At 32.9% G+C, this 20,482-nt stretch overlaps 1 protein-coding gene and 1 long non-coding RNA gene across 2 annotated transcripts; one reads left to right on the forward strand and one right to left on the reverse strand.

The window, feature by feature from the left end:
• Nucleotides 1–626: 626 nt before the first annotated feature.
• On the forward strand, nucleotides 627–3,090 carry LOC131178540 (uncharacterized). Its single transcript, XR_009147455.1, has 2 exons — nucleotides 627–847; nucleotides 2,813–3,090. It is a non-coding gene; the product is annotated as an uncharacterized LOC131178540 (long non-coding RNA).
• Nucleotides 3,091–6,124: 3,034 nt separating this feature from the next.
• LOC110638673 (calcium-dependent protein kinase 13) lies at nucleotides 6,125–17,193 on the reverse strand. The gene is made up of 7 exons (XM_021789288.2): nucleotides 16,034–17,193; nucleotides 14,498–14,641; nucleotides 14,123–14,275; nucleotides 9,241–9,356; nucleotides 8,407–8,574; nucleotides 6,775–7,005; nucleotides 6,125–6,683 (listed from the first exon to the last, which is right to left on the reverse strand). Exons 1-7 carry the CDS (start codon nucleotides 16,653–16,655, stop codon nucleotides 6,534–6,536), a joined length of 1,584 nt encoding a protein of 527 aa, XP_021644980.1. The 5' UTR covers nucleotides 16,656–17,193; the 3' UTR covers nucleotides 6,125–6,533.
• Nucleotides 17,194–20,482: the final 3,289 nt, after the last annotated feature.

Raw genomic sequence — 20,482 nt, forward strand, 5'->3', positions numbered from 1 at the left:
AGATCGGTGTTGGTCCGGACAATTAAGAGGATTAGAACTATGTTTAAGACACCTAGAGAAGCCCTGAAAACAAATAATTAGTAATTGTCAAATGGTTAAGTATAAAAAAGAAAAATAGAACATAAGAAGTTAAATGAGCCGAGAGTCACAGCGATGGGTGACCTTCTCGGGAAGGACTGCGAAGTCAATTTAAACTCGAATTTCGAACTGTAAAATGTGACGTTGCGGTCCTTAGGACTATTACGAACACAATGGAAAAGAGAAAATCACGAAAAAGAATTGTTAAGCCGGTCAAATAATTAGGTCAGGGATCCGGAAGAAATATTGAATTATTTACAAACCAGATAGAACCGGCGAGGGACAATTTGGTCAATTCACCCCTAGAGCTGACTCCTGACCTAACTATCCAATAAAATTTGAGAAATGAAAATTTTGAAATGTAGATTTAAATTGAAGAGGTAAATGAAAAAGAAATGAAAAAGAAGTGAAAAATAAAAAAGTCAAAAAGTTTATGACATCATCCATGACATAATAAATATTAATTTTTAAAATTTGAAAATTAGGAGATAATGAAACATAAAAAGGAGCCAATAAGAATTAAAAGAAAAGAAAATTCATTTTTTTTCCCTTTCTTCTTCTTCTTGCCGTGAACCTATTCTCTCCTCTCTCTCATTTTTCTTTTCCTTTCTTCCATTAAAGCTCTCTTTGAGCTTTTGAAACCACAAAATTAACCATAAATTTCATAAATTCCTTCATTAAACCTTATTTTTGAAGCTTGATAAAACTATTGATAACAAAAAGAAGAGGAAAGAAAGGAGATTTGAAAAAGAAAAATTCAACAAAAGAGGTTAGTGGTTAGTTTTCAATTTTATGTTTAAATTCATAATTAAGTAGTTAAATTACAGTAGAAATTGTGAAAAAATGAAACAAAAATAACATGTATAGAATTCCATGAAATTTCAGCCAATTTGAGATGTGGTAGGAATTGATTGAGTTTGATTGAATTAAAAGTGTACATGAACTTGAATAAGTTGATTGGTAATGTTTATATGTTTTGATTTAGTAAAATGTAACAAAACTAGTGAGTTAGGGTTTTGACACCTAGGGTTTGAGAGATAAAATTTGGAGAAATAGTCAAATGGTGTGTTTGACCTTGTTTGAGCTGAAAAATTGTCATATGTGACCAATTGTGGTGTGTAGGAAGTGTTGGAATTGAGTTTAAATTTGGATTGGTTATAGGCATTCTGCAGACAGCAGGACCAAGGTCCCTTTCAGAGACCAAAATTAAAAATTTACCAACCCAATTGGTGTGAGGCCAATTGGGAATGAAATTAGACACAAAATGACACATTTTTCATTTAGGAATCATGCTCAAAAAGTGACCATAACTTAGTGAACAAATTGACCAAATTCGGAATTGGGTGTTCTGACCTGTAGAAAAATGACCAGATGATTGTTTGTTCATTTGGCCATAACTTGGGCTAGGCAGGTTTAAATGACCTAAAATTTTACTAGTAGAAAGCTGAGATATAGAACTATAACTTTCATGAAGAACATAAACCCAAATTATGCTCTTAACCAAGTCATTTAGCTATCCAAAATTAGTGACCTAAAACTGCCAGAACCAGTTTTGGTGCCTAAAAATCTGGGTTAGGCCAATCCGGTCAGCCATGTTCAAATAGCTATAACTTGAGCTACAAAACTCTAAATGGAGTGATTCAAAAAGGGAAATAAAGTTAAGACAATAAAGAACAATTTCTATGAAGAAAATTTTATCAAATTCTAACAGCAACATGACCAATGAAACAGTGCAAAATAGGTCACCAAAACTGAAAATTTGAAAGTTTGCCTAAAAGACTTAAGTTTTGATAAAATGACCAAAACCAACAAGTTAGGTAACCAAAATGTGGTATGTGGATATAATTGGATTTCTCATACCTTTTAAGCATAAGAAAGTCAATATTTTGACTTAAATAGTACCATAAATAGTAACCCCAACATGAAAATTTTTAAGAATGTAAGTTTAAGCATATTGGGATTAATTATTGGAATTATTGTGAAGCAAAAATACTGAGACACTATAAAATTCGTGTTTCAGCTGAAAAAGACCTAGAAGGTCTAAGAGACTGAGTCAAGACCTAAAGGCGACTCACGTCAGGTTTATGCACAATAAACCTTAATTTATCATTTTCTCATAGAAAATTTGTTTAATTATGCATTGTGAAATTATTGTATTAATTATGGGTTTTGAGAACTACTGTGTTGCCACTTTGGGAATGGAAATTTGACTTTGGAAATTGATTGTGTTTTGCATAAAATATTTGGATAACTTGATTTAAATTGTTTTTAATTCATACTTGGCATGGAAATATTAATATGTTCCTCCTTCACTTGTGGGGTGAGTTTGATATTTGACTATATTCCTCCCTCTCTGGCTTCCCAGTCTGAGGGGTGAGTTTGGATGAGTACTCATTAGCTAGTTAGCCACCTCCCTCATTGATTTCGATTAGTGGGGTGAGTTTGCCTTGTCGTGGTGTACAACACGGCATGTTTGAAAATTTTGTGTCATGGCCTAAGTTGTGTTATTGATTGGCAACACTGTGTTTATTAAATTTTTGGATTAAATTCGTGTTATATTAAGCGTTGAAAATTATGATTTGTTATAAATGTATTTAAAAAAAATTGTGAAATGCGATTATGAGATTTTTAAATTATAATTTATTCATAAATGTTTTATATTATGCATTTTATACTTTATTATACACTACTGAGTATTTTTATACTCAGCGATAGCTTTAACTTGCTGTCGCAGATAGAGAAAAAGACATAGTAGCAGAGTGAGCTGCTACAGTCAGAGAGGAGCACAATTAAAGAATTTTTATACGGATCTTTGTCTATGCCCTGATAGTTTAGTTTGATATAAATATGATAGTATGTATATGTATCTCTGTAGTTTGAGTAGTTGTACAGATAAAATTGTAATAATATTATTTTAGATTTTCTTTCTGTATATTAAGATTGTGTATGTAAAATTAATTTTAATGCCACATTTATGAATGAAATTATTTTAACAATATTTTGAAAAGTGAATTTTGATTTAAATTGTGGTTGACTGTATTGTTTTGAGATATTATTGGAGATTGGGACTGTGAAATGAAATTATATAGAAGTATTTTTCACAGGTTTTGAAGAACTATTTTTTCCAAATATAGACGGCATTCTGTCGAAATTTTTGTAAAAATTGCAGAGATTTTAAATATCTAAAAAACATTTTACCCACCATTTTAAAAATAAACAAAAATTGTTTTAAAATCTCTTGTAGTATATTTAATGGGTTACCGGTAGGTGAAGTACGGTAATTCATTAAATGTACTACGAGATCATGTTACATCTTACGGAGGGATAGGGTGTGACAATGAATGTTGATTATTGTTTAATAAAAAGGTGATTTATAAATTTTTATTAATTATAATAATTATATGATTATTTAAATTTTGACCCATCCACATTTAATCTTGCGTCCACCCCTCGGTAGCAAAGTCTCAATGATGGCATAAAAGAAATCTTTAAACACAAAATTATCATGAAGTTGTTTAAGAAAAGTACTCTAATAAAAATTTTTTATGAAAAATACTAAAATAAGGTCATTGATAAGAAGTGTATTAATAATGAATGTTGGAGAGAAGTGCTCTAAGATAATCAACAATCAAAAGATGGGTGAAAAGTGCATTAAAAATTTGACAACTAACAAGTGTAACAAAATTGTCAGCCGGAAAGAAATATTCCACCAAATTGTTGTCTAGAGAGAAATGCTCCAATCATAATTAAAAAAATAATAAATAATTGTTTTGAAATCAGTATTAAGGGAGAAAATATTAAAATATAATTTAAATATAAATTTATTTAGTCTTCGTAATATTTGATGTTGCCTCGGATTCTTTAAATATATCTTATAAGATTCTAAAGTCACATTTTTCAAGATTCTTGCATCTCAACTTTTAAAGTAGCAATCATAATCTTGTATGAGATTTTGTTTTATTTATTTAAATTTTAGTGCAATATAAATAGCATATTTAATTAATATTTGGGTCAATTAAATTTTCTAGAAAGTTTTAACCATTCATTAAAAGTTTTCCTTGTTCATCAATATTTTTTTCCAACATGTGATATTAAAGCCTCAGTGATCCTATGGGCATATGAGAGAAATACTTAAACAAAAAATTATCATGGATATGTTTAAGAGAAGTGCTCCAAGAAAATTTTTAATGAAAAATACTAAGAAAATGTCATTAATGATAAGCACATCAACAATGAAGATTGGAGAGAAATACTCTAAAGTAATCAACAATTAAAGATTAGTAACAAGTGTATCAATAATTGATCACAATTGGACCAAAATTATAAGCTGGAGAGTAATGTTTGAATTAAGGAAGGAAATGTTGGAATCTAATTCAAACACGGGTTGATATAATCTTCATAATGTCTTTAAAATTTTAAAATTATATTTTTCAAGATTCATGCATCTTAATTTTTAAAGTAGTAATCATAATCTTGATTAGTTGTTGAGATTGATAATATTTTGAGTCCATTGAGTTCTACAGAAAATTTTCACCATTCAATAAAAGTTTTCCTTGCTCATCAATATTTTTTTTTTCAACAAAAAATTGTGAGAAAATATGGCGTAAACAGAAAAGATTAAGAGCAAAGCTGGAAATCTGAGAAGGAGAGAGAATGAGAATACAAATGCATCTTGTTAGAGGTGATAAGAGATGTCCCTTACGAAATGCTTTAGCTCCAAATTCCCAATCACCAATTGAAAATGAAGACGAGGGTTTGTTAAAATAAATTAAAAATTAGGAATTTAATGATCAATTCAGCAAGGCTGTGTGAAGTAAAATTTAGTTGAGTGTTGTGGTGTAACTGTTATCCAACGTAAAATAACAGTAGAAAACAAAAAAAAAAAATGTGTACGCAATGAGCTTAGCCACATACAATTAAGGATAGTAATGAATAAGGTAGTTATGAAACCTGTGAAAATCTCTATACTCAAATCTAATTAAAATTTATATTCAATTATTTAAATTCATCTCGAATTAGATTGTCATTATCTAAAAAAAAATCTAAATTCATTTAATTTTATATATTTTAATTAATAATTTATTTTTTAAAATTTTAATAATTTCATAAAATATTTTATTTAAATAAAGTATAAAAATTTATATAGTTATTATAAAAAATATATATTTTAAATTTAATTAAGTATTTATGTAAACAAGTTTGATTAATAAATATCTATGTAAAATCTGAATCCACAATAAGTAATATTATTCAAATTCTAACCTGTTTCGAATTCAATTATATACTACTCAAACTTATCGTATTAGAGTTTGATCGAATTAGATATCCACAAAAATCTAACCCATTGTCATTCTTACAATCCAACAATATAATTAAAATTCCCATTTTAATAACTTATTTATTACCCTTCAAACTTTTTCGTATCACCTATTTATATGCTTATTCATAATGGATTAGGATGGATCAGGGTAGAAGTTGCCACCCTAAAGTTTCTGTTAAAAAAAAAAAAGGTCAAAAAATGCCACCCTAGAGATGCGTTAGGGAAGGCATGGGGGGGGGGGGGGGGGGGGGGGGGGCGGGGTTGGCAGGTTTTCTTTTTCTTTAATATATTTCTTATTTTTAAAATACTTTTCCTGCAACCTGTCAATGCATGTTAAATGTTATTTATTTTGTTGAAAAAATTGACTAAACCTAAAGTTGAATGAAGCTTTGAAAGTTGAGATTTTTCTTTAATTATACAAGGTTTAAAAAATAAAATAAAATAAAAAAGAACTCCCATCTCTTTCTGGTTCCAATTTTTAAAATCTTTCTCCTCAGAACTTTGAATATGCAGTGAGATACTATGTGAGAAGGCACCCAAAATTCCCCCAAAAAAAACTCAAAAATCAATAATACGCCACAACCCTGAAAGTATAAGAGAGCAGTGAGCCCAAAAACATGTGGGCCCAACCCAAGTAGAAGCCGAAGAGAAGTGACAGTGGAAATGAACATCCACAGGTGTCAAAGCGACTTGCTTTTTCTTCTTTTGAGATGTAAGTTGTTCAAATTTGCAGCACAAAATGCAGATCGTATCATCGCATTAACTCTCTCTTTAACAAGAATATACTACAGCCCTAAGGATTTCAAAACTCATATTGTCATGTCTATGTCAACAGGAAACAATTATCAAGAGGTTGAAGTGATAAATGGACAGAATCATATATCCTGGACCAAGACTACAGAAGCACTATTTTTACATAATCAACATTTGCTGAAAGCGAGAAAGAGAGAGAGAGGGAGAGAGAGAGAGGATGCAATCAGCCTCCATAACGTCCTAAGCTCCCAAGCAAAAGAGCCCCACTTGATCAAGATGGCTCCAGAAAATAATCACAGAAGAAGGCACGCCTAGGATGGACAGTAATGACCCTAAACTTTCTTTCTTGGATTAATTAAAAGTGATACCTTGTGTCTATACCTCACTCACTCCCCAAGTTTAGTGAGCCATCCTTCATCAACTTGATGCTTAGACTGTTAAATCTCCCCCTGGAATAATGACGGGAAGCCTTCCTCCAATCTGTCCCAGTTTTCATCATTGCAACAAATTCATCATAGCTGATCTTCCCATCCTGCATTCATTGGAGAGTATCATGTCAATTTTCAATCCAATGAATCAAAAGGGTCAGTATAATGATTAATGACAAAACATTCGCTCTTCACCTTGTCTGTATCAACCTCTTGGAAAATGTCATTTGCTACACTTGTACAATCATCTGCACCGTCTTCCATCAAGGCATCTCGGAGCTCATCTGGTTCAATATAACCATTGCCATCCTTGTCAAAGTAGGAAAATGCCTTGCGAAGATGCTCATCATTAGCCATTCTTTGCAGATGAAGGGAAACAGCAACAAATTCCTCATAATCTAATGTACCCTTCCCATTAGTATTTACCTGTTGTCAAACAATTTTAACATAAAAAAAATACATATTATATATAAATCTTTCCTTCAATGCCTTTCCAAAATTGCCCACGTCACAAGACCATTTGTTATTATATTTTCAAGGCAAAGACAGACTTCTGCATATATGTACACTAGAGACATTTTTTCATTGTAACAATGTTTGGTTTATTTACACAAATAACCCCAAATTTCTCAGTAGATTTTAGTTTCAACCTGTATGTTTAAAATGTTATACTTAGACCCTCAAGGCTTCAAATGATTTCCATTGTTTACCATCATTAGCTCACTCTTCCCATAATTTTTTCTCCCCCAACAAAACAAACCAACTTCTAATTTCCTCCTCCACCCCCAGAAAAAGAAAAAGATGAATAAACCACTCCCCTTCAGCCTCCTTACTTTCTCTCAAGAACTTATTTGCCCATGCCCAACCTTAAACTCACAAGCACATTGGCGAGTCATTATATTGCCAATCTAATTTGCTAGAAAAGTCTGAAATAAGGGAAAAATATAGCTCAATCCTCTAATTTAACTATCTTCTCCTATTGATCCAACTCGAGTTTGCAACAATAGTACCCTCAAGCCCATTCACCACACTCACATACTTGCCGTAAAGAGAAGTGAGACATAACACCATCTGCATTCAACTCCAATATATCGATGGATATGTGGCAGGAATGAAGTGGATGTGGTGAGTAAGAGCAGTGAAGAACGATGATGATGAAAGAGAATAAAGCAAGTCTATATGGGAGGAAGGAGTATAGAACAGATTAATGTGGGGAAGAGGACAAATATGTAGGCTGAAATCGGAGGTGGCAATGATGTCGAGGAAATATGGGCGCGGGATAAAAGGAAGGAAACGGCAGCATGAAATTTTTAACAAGAAAAAGCAATAAGGAGGTTGGGAGGGGCAACAGCTAGCAGTGTATTTATATGTATATATATATACACAAAAATGAACAGTTATTGCACGTAGATTCCTGTTAACTAAATATGCTGGAGAATTAACTAAGAGAATAAGCACCTTTGGAGCTATGAGGTTTCACCTGCAACACTCTTGAGATAGTTCCCCAAGCCATAAGGCTATTTCTTTGGATTTAGAGTCAAAACCAGCATTTAGATGGACAGCCTAAAGGAAAGGCGTGCATAATTTGTTTCTAGGAGTACTGACCAACCAAGGACTCATCTAGTCAGATAGTTCAGGCTTCAAGCAGTCACATCATGTGTAAATTATCAATGTCCAATGTTTAAGATGCAACTCTCATAACTCTCATTTAGACATTTACCATAGACAAACATCATTACTGGGGAAAGCAGGGCTAAAGAATTATTTGTTGCAATCATGCTAGCAGTATTCTTGATAATAAAGAATCCATGAGGCAATTCTACTCACAGATTCAATAAGCATTTGAACTTCAGACTCTGCAAGCTGGGAGTTAAAATTTTGGAGTCCAGCTTTCAATTCTTCAATTGAAACAATACCATCATTATCAGTATCCATCTTCCTGAACATCTCTTTCATGTCTTCAACTTCCTCAATGGACAAGAAATCAGCAATAACCTGAATGGAAGCACCAAGTATTTTCATTTCTGGATGTAAAAATAAAATAGAATGATATAAGACTCCATTTGGATAGATATGGATTTCAACTAAGGTAAATTACTTTTTCATCCTATGTTATGCCAAAATTAACAGTTGGGTCCCGATATTTTGAAAAATATATGTGAACACCCCTAAATTTTGATTTCTATACACTTGCATCCTTCCATCCATTTTTCTCAACTTTTGCCATTAATGAAGACTGAAAATACCTTAATACTCCTCAAACAATTATTATTTCATCCCTAAATGTTACCATTATAAACACGTTCGTCCCTGAGTTTTTATTATTAATAGCCTTTTAGTCCCTCATTGACCAAGTTTTGGTCCCTTGACTAATGACTAAATTGATAAAATGGGCAAAGAGACGAAAGTATATGATGGAACGAAAACTTAAGACATTTTCATCCATTTTCCAAAATATATGGACCCAAGTATTAAATATGGCATAACACACGGATGAAAAAGTAATTTATTCTTTCAAATAACAAGGAAATTAAATGTCATTATGTTGAAATTTTATAATTTTTTACTTGAAACACGAATCCAAATTCATAATTAGTACAAATTCATGCTTTCCAAAGGAAACCCTAAATAAAAAGATGAAAATTTTGGTGGAAAACCAACCCTAAGGGCTTTTCTTTTGAATCTGTTCATCATTGAAAATTGCTTTAGTCTTGACTTGACAACATCACCAAGAGGAACATTTGGTGCCTTTTTAGCATTTTGGAGCCATGGATGCTCTGTAAAAGGAGTCCCAAAAAAAAAAAATGTGAAACATAGTTAGCAATTATCATGCGAGTTCTATAGCAACAATTACAAAACCATGATACGTAGAGAACTTTGTTAGACCAAGCCTAGTACTATTGTTTATATTTTCAGCTTCACAAATTGAATAGTTCAAAGTCCATAGCACAAAATATTGCATGGAATTTGACTTGATATAAAAACTATTCAAAAGGCATGCCAGGATTTTTTAACCCCAGTCCATGCGCAGCAAGAGTATTCAAGCATATCATTTTTACCAAATATAACCAAATACAATAAATTAGGCCAATCCCGCATCACCTGTTAGTTTTAGATTATTTTCTTCCAACATATATATTTAAACCTACAATTGGAATAAGAAGGGGTGGAAGATTTCAGATCATAATTCTTTTTCTTTCTTAAGGTTGCTAGCTCTCTCATTGAGCTTACAAGGTTGCTAGCTCAGTAAATGAGCTTTCAAGGTTAGAGCTCTCTCATGGAGCTCACATTTAGGCACAATAGGTCAAAGAAAGAACAAGTCCAAGTCCCCATCTGTTTACGATCACCCTTTGATGCGATCAATAACTCAGGACCATATCAATATTGCATTATATTTTTCCATAAAAAAGGCAATTATTCCATAAATTTCAGAAGTTGATTGGACAACTTTTACTTCTAAGAGACGTAAGGGCAGATAGGTTTATAATTTTAAAATGGAAAATTGAAAATAACAATACATACTTTGGTCCATTTTTCAAAATAAAACACTTTGCTCATTCGAGTTTTATAAACTTTGATGCACAACAGAACAAAATAACATTTTTTTTACTGAAACAATATCATTTCAGAGCAATAATCAGCCATAAGGGACCTAGGCATTGATTATTATAAAACTCAAGAATAAATGTGTTTGATTTTGAAAAAGGGAAGACCAAAACACGTATTAGACAAATTTCTATGTAATTCTCAGCTTGCATTATAGGATCAACTAGTATCTTGTAAATGTGATAACTACAACAGTAATATTTTTTGAAGAATGAAAACATGTAATCATTTAAACAAAGCACCCCAATCAATTAAAGAAAAGGGATAGAAAACCAAAACCAGCGTATTTCCTTTCTTGACTCCAATCAATCTAAAAATATTGAAGACATTTCATTTAATTGCATCAATAGCAAAAACGCTATGAAAACCAATGACAGAGGAACTAGAACAATGACTTCAAGATGAGACCACAAAGAAAGCTACGAGAACTTATTGCTTTGTCTTGCTTTCTTATTTCAATTTCTCTACAACTAATAGTTAGAATTACCTTCCCCTATGAAGTCTCTCCCACCCTCAAAGTGGGATCTCTATTGCTGGAGATCCATATCACACGCCATCATCACTTGAATCACTTATCATGAACAAGGACGCACATCTTGAATCATAGTATCATGGAGAATTAGGCAACAATGATCTCAAATATCTACCAATACCAAAATATGTTGTCAATTATGAGCAATTCCTTTTTCCAAATTTTCAACTTGTCTAGAAACTAGTATAGGGAAGAAAATACTTGGCATAATAGCAAGATAGCTCCTTCATGATTGGAAGGTCATGAGTTAAGAGTCATGGAAACAGTCTCTCTGCATAAAACCAATCAAAAGGCTGCAAACTATAAACGGTTCATCCTTACCTCACAACAAGAGGAGCATTAAACACCAGGTAGCATTCCTAAATCTAGCAACACAAGAAAGGGTTGAATGTCTATAATACCCATGTAATCATCTTATGATAGTGTTCCAAGAGATGTTTTATGGAGAGTGTTAGAACAAAAGAGGGTATCTATTAGGTACATATAAGTGTTAAAAGATATGTATGAAGTAGCAACTATTATTGTGCGCACAATGGGAGGGGACACAAGAGATTTTCCTATCCAAGTTGGATTACACCAAAGTTCAGCTGTAAACCCTTACCTTCTTACATTAGCTTTAGATGAATTGACAAAACATATACAAGAGAGTATCCCTTAGTGCATGATGTTTGCGGATGATATAGTTCTGATAGATGAGACGCGAGAAGAAGTCAATAGAAAGCTAGAGCCTTAAAGAAGTACTCTAGAGTCAAAGGGCTTTAAGTTAAGTAGAACGAAAACAGAATACATGCATTGCAAATTCAGTGAAGGCCGAACTGGTGATAGGGAAGGAGTTAGTTTGGATGGAGTGGTACTGTCCCAAAGCAATCACTTTAAATATCTCTGCTCAGTCCTTCAAGCAGATGGGGAATGTGAGCAGGATGTTAGTCATAGGATTAAAGCCGGATAGTTGAAATGGAGAAGTGCCACGAGAGTTTTGTGTGATTGCAAGATTCTCAATAAGTTGAAAGGAAAATTTTACCATACAACCATACGACTGGCCATATTATATAGTAGTGAGCGTTGGACACTAAAGGAGTCATTTGTGTCTAAGATAAAAGTTGCAGAGATGAAAATGTTAAGATAGATGAGTGGTCATACTAGACTGAATAAAGTCCGTAATGAGAGTATTAGAGAAAAGGTAGGAGTGGTGCCAATTGAGGATAAGTTGAGAGAAGAGAAATTGAGGTGGTTTGGTCATGTGAAGCGTAGACATATAGAGGCTCTAATTAGACAAATAGAGCATATTAGGTTAGAGGATAGAAAGAAAAGAAGGAGTAGACCTAAACTGACTTGGAGGAGAATAGTACAACATGACCTAAAAGCATTACACATTTTCGAGGATTTAACCCAAAATCGTTTAGCGTGGAGAAAGAAAATACGTATACCCACCCCAAATTTTTGGGAAAAAGGCTTAGTTGAATTGAGTTGAGTATTGCACCACTCTCCACTTATTTCACACATCTTCAATTAATTAGCAACAACCCTCTAAAATTCAACTAGCTTCCAAGCAATGCAGTACACAAAGATTAGCTATCAAGATAAGAACACGAAAGCAAATAAACACAAGATTGAGAGAGAGAGAACATCTGTTCTACTTCAAAACAATAGATGAAAGATCACTTCTGTTATAACTCCATATTTCAAGATTTCTATTAAAAGATTTCTTTATCTTCAAAAAATAAAGAATAGATCAACACTAAATTTCATAGCAACATGGTTGGACAAACTAAACAAGAACTTCAACTATTGCACGAGGCCCACTTGAAACATTGTTACCCCCTTCGATCACCTTTCCTATCTCTCAATTAGCAAAATTACAGCATTTTAAGGTTAGCTTCTATCAGCCGCTAGTCAAGTAGTTTAAATCATACATGATATACATGCTCCTTCACCATGTCAGTATGCTATTAAGTGCAAACTGATCATATAAATACAACTCATAAGACGAGTCATACTACCATTGGCATTCATACCAATTATGAAGCATGAAACAAAATTAAAATTCATGCAAAGTTCAAAATCTATCAAATTGTCATCACTAGTTAAATTAGTAGACAATGCATCATGATTGAATACATATAGAGTTTTTCCACACCATATTCTTCTGTAGCTTTGTATGATCCACATCATCATATACAAAATATGCATTACATGTCTTTCATGACAATTTAAGTAAAAAATTGTCACATGAGAATCAAAAAGGTATTTATTCTTGAGCAAATTTAGACATGGTCTAATGACATGATGAACATTGACAAAAATTGAACTGAAATTTTAAAAACAGAAAGAAATTCTGAATCTAACCATTGTGTAAGGCTATAATCTCAAACTCTAACAATTCAATAAAGCAGCCATTAAAAAAATCAACTATCTCCACTTCAAACAACAAAATTATGAAAGCAATATTTCATCAAGCGTTAAAAAACGCAAGATAGAAGTAGTTCAATATATACACACATTACACATCCTAAAGTAGATTCTTTGAAAGAAGATGCTCCACTAAATGGGCCTTGCAACAGTAGTTCAATATAATAAATATATCATAACGGCATGGGAAACATCCAAAAAAAAAAAGATGAAGATCATTTCAATATTCGTGGAGCATTACTGTCTACAGTTTGGCTAAGACGCCCTCACACATGTTTTATACCATCAAATCATTTTAGCCAGTTTACCATGTAATTGCAGCTAAAGATGCCTGACTTTCTTCATGTAAAACTTTTTTCTCCTTTTTTGCTTGTTTATTTAATTATTTATTTTCATAGCATTCATAAATTGGTGATGCATAGATTTGTAGAACATTCACTTTTAATTGCTAACCACTTACATAACAGATATATCAAAGTCTAATGCAACTAGAAGAAGCAGAAGCTTTAGTCTGTTTACCGTGCAATTGCAGCTAAAGATGCCTTACTTTCTCCATGAGAAAATTTTTCTCCTTTTTTGCTTGTTTATTTATTTATTTTGATAGCATTCATAAACTGGTGATGCATAGATTTTAAGAATATTCATGTTTAACTGCTAATTACTAACATAAGAAATATTAAAATTTATCACGAAGAAGAAGCATAGAAAATGATACTTGAAAGACTGAAATCAAGACCCAGAATCTTTAGATATGTAATGCATCTTTATCGCAAAGTACTAGCATCTCACTCCGACCAAAAAATTTACCTCAAGGGCAAGTCATGGAACCCACAGACAAATCATTTCCAACCCAAAACACCTACCCCACAAATATGCAACTTTGAAAGAAAAGGAAGCAGGAAAAAAAGGACACAATTGCCAAATGTTCTAACTTGCAAAATGGGTAAAAACATATTTTAAGGTGATATCAAAGCAACATTAAAGAGATGTAAATACCTAGCACTTGCTTTGCAGTTAGTCGATGCTTTGGGTCTGGCTCCAACATCTGCTTGACTAGACTCTTGGCACTCTCAGAAATGTTTGGCCATGGATCCCGTTTGAAGTCTATAATCCCACGAAGAATGGCCTGCGCAACTCCTTGCTCAGACTCTGTATTAGAAGTGGATTTTAGCTAAAATGGCAACAATTTTTAACTTTTTAAGGAAAAACACTAAATAATAATAAAAACAAGGAATAATAGCTTTAGCTGTGACAACATAACAGAACAAAAAAAATATTAACACATGGTGCAAGCACACATCCCACAACCCTCCCTAGCCCCACAGACACACATGTAGAGAGAGAGAGAGAGAGAATAACAAATATAATCACCAGCCCAAAATGGGGGAACTCCACACAACAAAATGTAAAGAATGACCCCTGCACTCCATATGTCAATTTCTGGCCCATAGTTCCGCTTTAGCACCTCTGGAGCCATGTAATATGGACTTCCAACAATTTCAGAGAACCTCTCACCTAGAATATTTAAAAATCAGGCAGTAGACTTTATCAGCGTAACATAATAACTAAAATACAAACAAATATAATCAAGAAAACATGATCAATGATTTAGACCACATTACCATTGCTTCACAATTTACTGACAAAATAAATTCTTTTTGGAAGCTTGTTGCTTCAAGATAAGAGATAGTCCGTAACAATAATTAGGAAAAGAGCAAGTCATACCTACAAAATATAGAACAAGGCCCCCATTTTGACTAGCATGTGGTAAATCTTCTACTAGTACACTCTCTGGCATAAAGCTCTTTTGAGCTTAGCCAAAATGAGCTCAATGTCCTGAATCAATATGGCAGTGGATTTTGACAACATTTTAAACTTTAGGCTAGGCATGGCCAACTTAAGTTCAATTGACACTGAATTGTTAATTCCATCGTTCATAGGAGAATTCAATCATTTGGACTCAAGCACGCTACAATCAGACACCATACATAAGGAATTGCAATATAACAGTAATTAGAATTTGGATCGTTGATGGAACTGCAGAGTAATTTACCTATGCCTATTGCAGTGAAATATGCCAAATCAAATTAGAAAAGTAGAATATTCTGGATCACTTTTTTGTTGATGGAAAGTGGAGCTTCAAGGCGCATTCACATCACACATAAATCAATATTTAAAATGCACTACCAATGCTTGGTTGGGTTCCCAAAATCCTGGGTGTTCTCAAAGTTGGCTAACTTTGTTTTTCTTTGGATATTTTGATGATTTGTCTTCACATATTTGCTGATAAGAGCTTCTACTACAGTTTATTGAAAAGCCACTTCATAGGCTATATATGAGGCTTATAATTTGTAGGAACACAATATTCATCAGTAGGCTATATATGAGGTTTACAAGCTGTAGGAGCACAATATTCTGAACAGAAAATGTTAAAAATTGTATTTTCCTGGCATTGCAAAGAATAAAAATATATTAGTCTTTTTATTCCAATAATTTAAATGATTCATTTTTATCAAATCAAACGAACATAAAATGCATAAATATTCAAATAATTTCTCTCACTGCCTTATCCTCGTTACAACTTTCAACACAAAGCATGCTCTCTATATTCATAGTAAATTGTCAGTCTTTAGTCAATAATTTATCTCCATGCACTACCATCAATCCCCAAATTCGGTTATCCAAAACTTTTGGGAGATCTCAGTGCATGCTCACAAAAATTTTTCAGGGCAGCATCTGATTTGAAAGAAATTTCATCCATTATTTCACAGGAAGGAGTGTTGGGCAGCGTATAATATATTACTTATTACTCATTTGGGTAACACCAGAGTTAGCATTTTCATTTTCTAAATAAATCATCCTCACTAAAAGTTTCCAAGAATAAAACCATAAAATTCGAGCTCTCACCTGGCTTGAAGAATATAGACAAGCCAAAATCAATGGCCTTCAAAGGCGAATTCTCCTTCTTATTTGCAAACAGAAAATTCTCGGGCTTCAAGTCCCTATGAATCACTCCATGCTTGTGGCACAGCTGCACAACCTCCACAATCGTCCGTGTGACAGCCGCAGCTGCTCTCTCCGTATAATGTCCTCTGGCCACAATCCGGTCAAACAGCTCACCTCCCTCGCACAACTCCATTACCAAATGCACCGCATTGTCATCCTCGCAGGCCTCCTTCAAGCTCACAATGCTAGAATTTTTAGGCAAGTGCTTCATTATCGCCACTTCACGTCTCACATCTTCAATATCCACCGCAGTCCTCAGTTTCCGCTTGGAGATACTCTTACAGGCCAGTAACTCCCTAGAATCACGGTCAATACAAAGATAAGTAACGCCAAACTCTCCGCGGCCCAGCTCACGATCGACAAGGTACTTCTCTTCAATATTCTCTTTAGGAACACCAGTGAGGACAGTGATCGGCGCTTTCTTAGCAGCTCCGGCATCTTTCTTGGCGTGATCATGACCAGAAAAGTTGGATTTCACATCTTCTCTGGCGACGGCAGCCGGAGATCTGCAGCAATTCCCCATTCAGAAAAAGCTTATAGTGAGAAAATGATGCGATTGAGCACAGATCTCACAGATACTGTAACTAGGGTTTCACTTTCACATTCTACAAGTGAGACCATACTACCCTACCCGTAATTCTAGAGAGAGGCAGAGAGCGAGCGATTTGAGAGAGAAGCAGGAGAAAGGGTATGCTGTGATATTAGTGTGGTGAGTACGGTAGCTTTTGTGTAAAGTTCGTCTTTTGATAGTATTTTTTTACTAACAAATTTATTAATTTTTTATAAATTAAAAAAAAAATTCTTTGAATCGTCGTCTTTGGCTGTGTGACTCTTGTCAGCTAATCGAGGTCGGAACGGGACGCTGGATGGGAACTGGGAACGCAGACGGAGGATGTGTTGGGTAGAGAGTAGAGGAACCAGCATCGAGAGCGAGGCAGACAGAATTGATAAAATAAAAGTGAATTTACTATGAAGCCCCTCACTTTAACTTATTTTTATAAAATTAATGTGAACTGTGGGACGAACGGCGACAAATGCAACAAATGGGAAAACTAAAAAATAATAATAATTAAAAAAAAAAAAAAAAGAAGAAAGAGAGAAGAAGAAGAAAGAATGCGAGAGAATTAAGAAGAGAAGATGCCGCTTGCTGTCTCTTTTATTTGCAAACAATTGTAATTAAGGGGTCCTGCCGCCTGTCTCCTTTGTGTTTGTTATTTGGAAGGCTATGTGGGTCTTATTTGACTCTTTAACAGCTGCCTCTTCTTCCCTTCTGCATTGTTTGCATCAACGTGTTTGGAGGGAGGAAAAAATAAGAAAAAAAAAGTAAAGGAAAATAATTATTTAATTTATGTTTGGTTGGAAAGAAAAATAGCGAGGAAGAAAAATTTAAAAGAAAAATAAATTAGAAAAAATAATATGAAAAAAAAATATTTAAAATTATAAAAATATCTTTATATTTTGTAGCTTTTTTAAATAAAATTATAATTTTATTATTTAAGAAATAACTTTCCTTTTGACATTTTTTTTTCATATATTTAAACGTGATAAGAAAAAAGTTATTTTCCTTTCTTATCATTATCTTTCTCTATTTTTCTCTTAATATTTTTTTTCTATATCTTTTTATAATTTTTCTTTTATTATTTTCTTTTCTCTCATCCAAATATATATAGTGCTGAAGCAGTAAAAAGATTGTCATTCATGAAAAGATGATATATGACTATTAATTTTTAGAAAAATTATTAGATGCATTCAGTGCACATATATCATCTTTCATAATTATATGAGACATCCTCTCTATATTATAAAGAGAGTTCATTTTTTTATATAAGAAAGTGCTATTTTTTAATATTTATGGACTATCTAATAATTAGCTCAACTTTTAACAACAAAGCTCACTGTAAAGGAGGATTAGGAATCCATTTTGGTATAATGGTTCCTAATCTTGCACTATTAACAACCCAATTGGCACAGGAGTTAGTTACTCTAAGAGAGAAGCTCACTTTAATAGTTGGATAGCCAGACTAATAACTCTTTATATCATGAATAACAGCCTCTAATTCCCAAGGGATGGGAACTAAAGGTGATGAAATTAACTGACAAAGCCTGAAGAGAATCAAATTATAATCGTAGAGGAAAAAAATACCCTCTGCTGATGGCAAAAAGAATACCAACTCACATTGCATACCCTTCTACTGGAATTTCAAACAATCATTCCATAACCAGCTTGAGCAAAAATCAAGATCAAAAGAAGCATGGATATTAACTTTCAACCAACCATGACTAGAAGGAGTCCATTTCTTCTAGGACTAACTCGATAGATTTGAGCTAGAAATCAAAGAATGATGTTGTGTAGGGATCAAGTTCAAAACATCATCAATATCATTCTTAGTTCTTTGAATAGTAAGAAGAGGATTCAAATCAAAAACTTGAAAAATAGCAGCATTTCGTCCTTTTCATATGTGCCAACAGAGGAAAGCTACAAACTTAACTGCAGACAAGAGAATTGCAATTATTTATAACAAACCTTCACCATTCACAAAAGAAACAACGTTGCCTTGTGAGGAAGAGAACCCAAGCGGGGAGACAAGCCAAGATGTTTTAGCATGAGGACAAAAGAATACAATGTGTTCCAAATATTCAACCGCATGTTCACACAGGGGACAGCTGGAGATGGAGAGCAGTGTCGCTTAAACAAATTTTCTTTGGTTGCTAAAGCATTCTGACAGCATCCCTAAATGAAGTTTTTGATTTTTGGAGGCATTTTGATAGCCCAAGTCTTGCTCTAAATATTAGGGGGAACCACACCCAATAAATGATTCGAAAGTTGAAGAGAAGTCTGAGCTTCAACTCTTTTGAGCATATGATATGATATACTGCTTTGACTGAAGGCATCCCATGTTTAAAAATATTCCAAATGAGTTCAGGTTCTCGCGCATGGTTGGCCAATGGAATCTTAAGAATTTTGTGACAATGTCCTAGGGATATTAATTCGTATGGGTCTAATTTTTTTTTTTTTATTTTAGAAAAATAAAATATTTTATAATGCAGCTAATAAGGATATGATTTTTATTTGGCTTATCTTATGAAAATTGCCTCATAATTATTTAAAGCCTATTCACTTGCAGAAAATCAGAGTAATTTTTAGGAATTTGTTTTTTTTAAAAAATGAAAAACATAATTTTGTATTCCAATGTGTAAGTTTTTCAAGATCTAATTAAGATTTAGAAAATAATTTTAAGTTGTTTTCCACTATTTTTTATTATAATAAAAGTTTTATTTTTCAACTATTTTCTAACTAAAAAATTACTTTCTATAATTAAAATTATGCTATAACTTTTCTATGATTAAAATTGAATAATTATTTTAAAAAAAATACTTATTTACAATAATAAAAATATTTAAAATTTAAAATAATTATATATTTAGTTAAAATATTTATAAGGGATAAGAGAATTAATAAATAACATATTAATCTTTAATTTGAATAATAATATGAGATTTTAATAAATGTATACTTGGTGTGAGAGAAAATCCCTGACCAAGATCTTTGTCCGGATAAAATCATTAAGATCAAACCATAAACCACATGGAATTGGAATTTAAAAATCATTTTTTTTTTGTTATATGTAATTGCAAAGAATCAATCACTGCAGCTTTCCTCATTGGCTGCTGTTTCCATTTTTCTACATACAATGAATATGTAATGCATTGAAGGAGCATTAATTTTAAAATTCTAATTTGATTAACACCACCACTGGTGGTAATGTGGAGACCAAAATTGGGAATTGATTTAGATTTTCTTTGTTATTAGAGTACGTGTACAATAGTACAAGATTTAGATTTTCTCTCAAAGATCAGAGTTTGATAGTTAACATACTAGACATGGTGACCGCAACCTAATGATATCATCCGACTCCAAGCCTGAGCCCCTTGTCACCTACAATTCTAATGCTAAATATTTCAAATAAATGGTGGAAATTTCAAACTCTAAACAGTTTTCTAATTACTGAGTCAAATACATCCTTATTTAGCAAGAGCATCCAATGGTTGGATAATTCAAATATGTGGTGGGGTTTACAAAATTATGTTATTTGAAATCAATGATGTGCTGAAGAAAAGCAGAGAGATGGAATTGAAGCGTCAAGTGTAAGATTGCAAAGAAATTTTGAAGATCAAATTGATTACGTTATTGTTTTACAGAATAAAACTGCAACCCCAGTTCCCATGTGTGATCGTTCATCAATCTTTCGTGTTCTCACTCTTTTGCGAGGTGGAATGTTGCTGCTGAGCACTCAGCCAAGCTAGCTACCCATCTTCGTCATTGAAACACTGTTCAAATGAGGGTTTGTT

The sequence above is a fragment of the Hevea brasiliensis genome, chromosome 3 (genome assembly GCF_030052815.1).
Source record: "Hevea brasiliensis isolate MT/VB/25A 57/8 chromosome 3, ASM3005281v1, whole genome shotgun sequence".
In the NCBI taxonomy this organism is placed as follows: domain Eukaryota; kingdom Viridiplantae; phylum Streptophyta; class Magnoliopsida; order Malpighiales; family Euphorbiaceae; genus Hevea; species Hevea brasiliensis.

Coding starts and splice junctions, on each gene's coding strand:
- LOC110638673 (XM_021789288.2), bottom strand. CDS start 16,655: ATGGGGAATTGCTGCAGATCTCCGGCTGCCGTCGCCAGAGAAGATGTG. Junction 7,006..8,406: donor TTCAAATGCTTATTGAATCT/GTGAGTAGAATT, acceptor GTTTGACAACAG/GTAAATACTAATGGGAAGGG. Junction 6,684..6,774: donor AAGAGGTTGATACAGACAAG/GTGAAGAGCGAA, acceptor CAATGAATGCAG/GATGGGAAGATCAGCTATGA.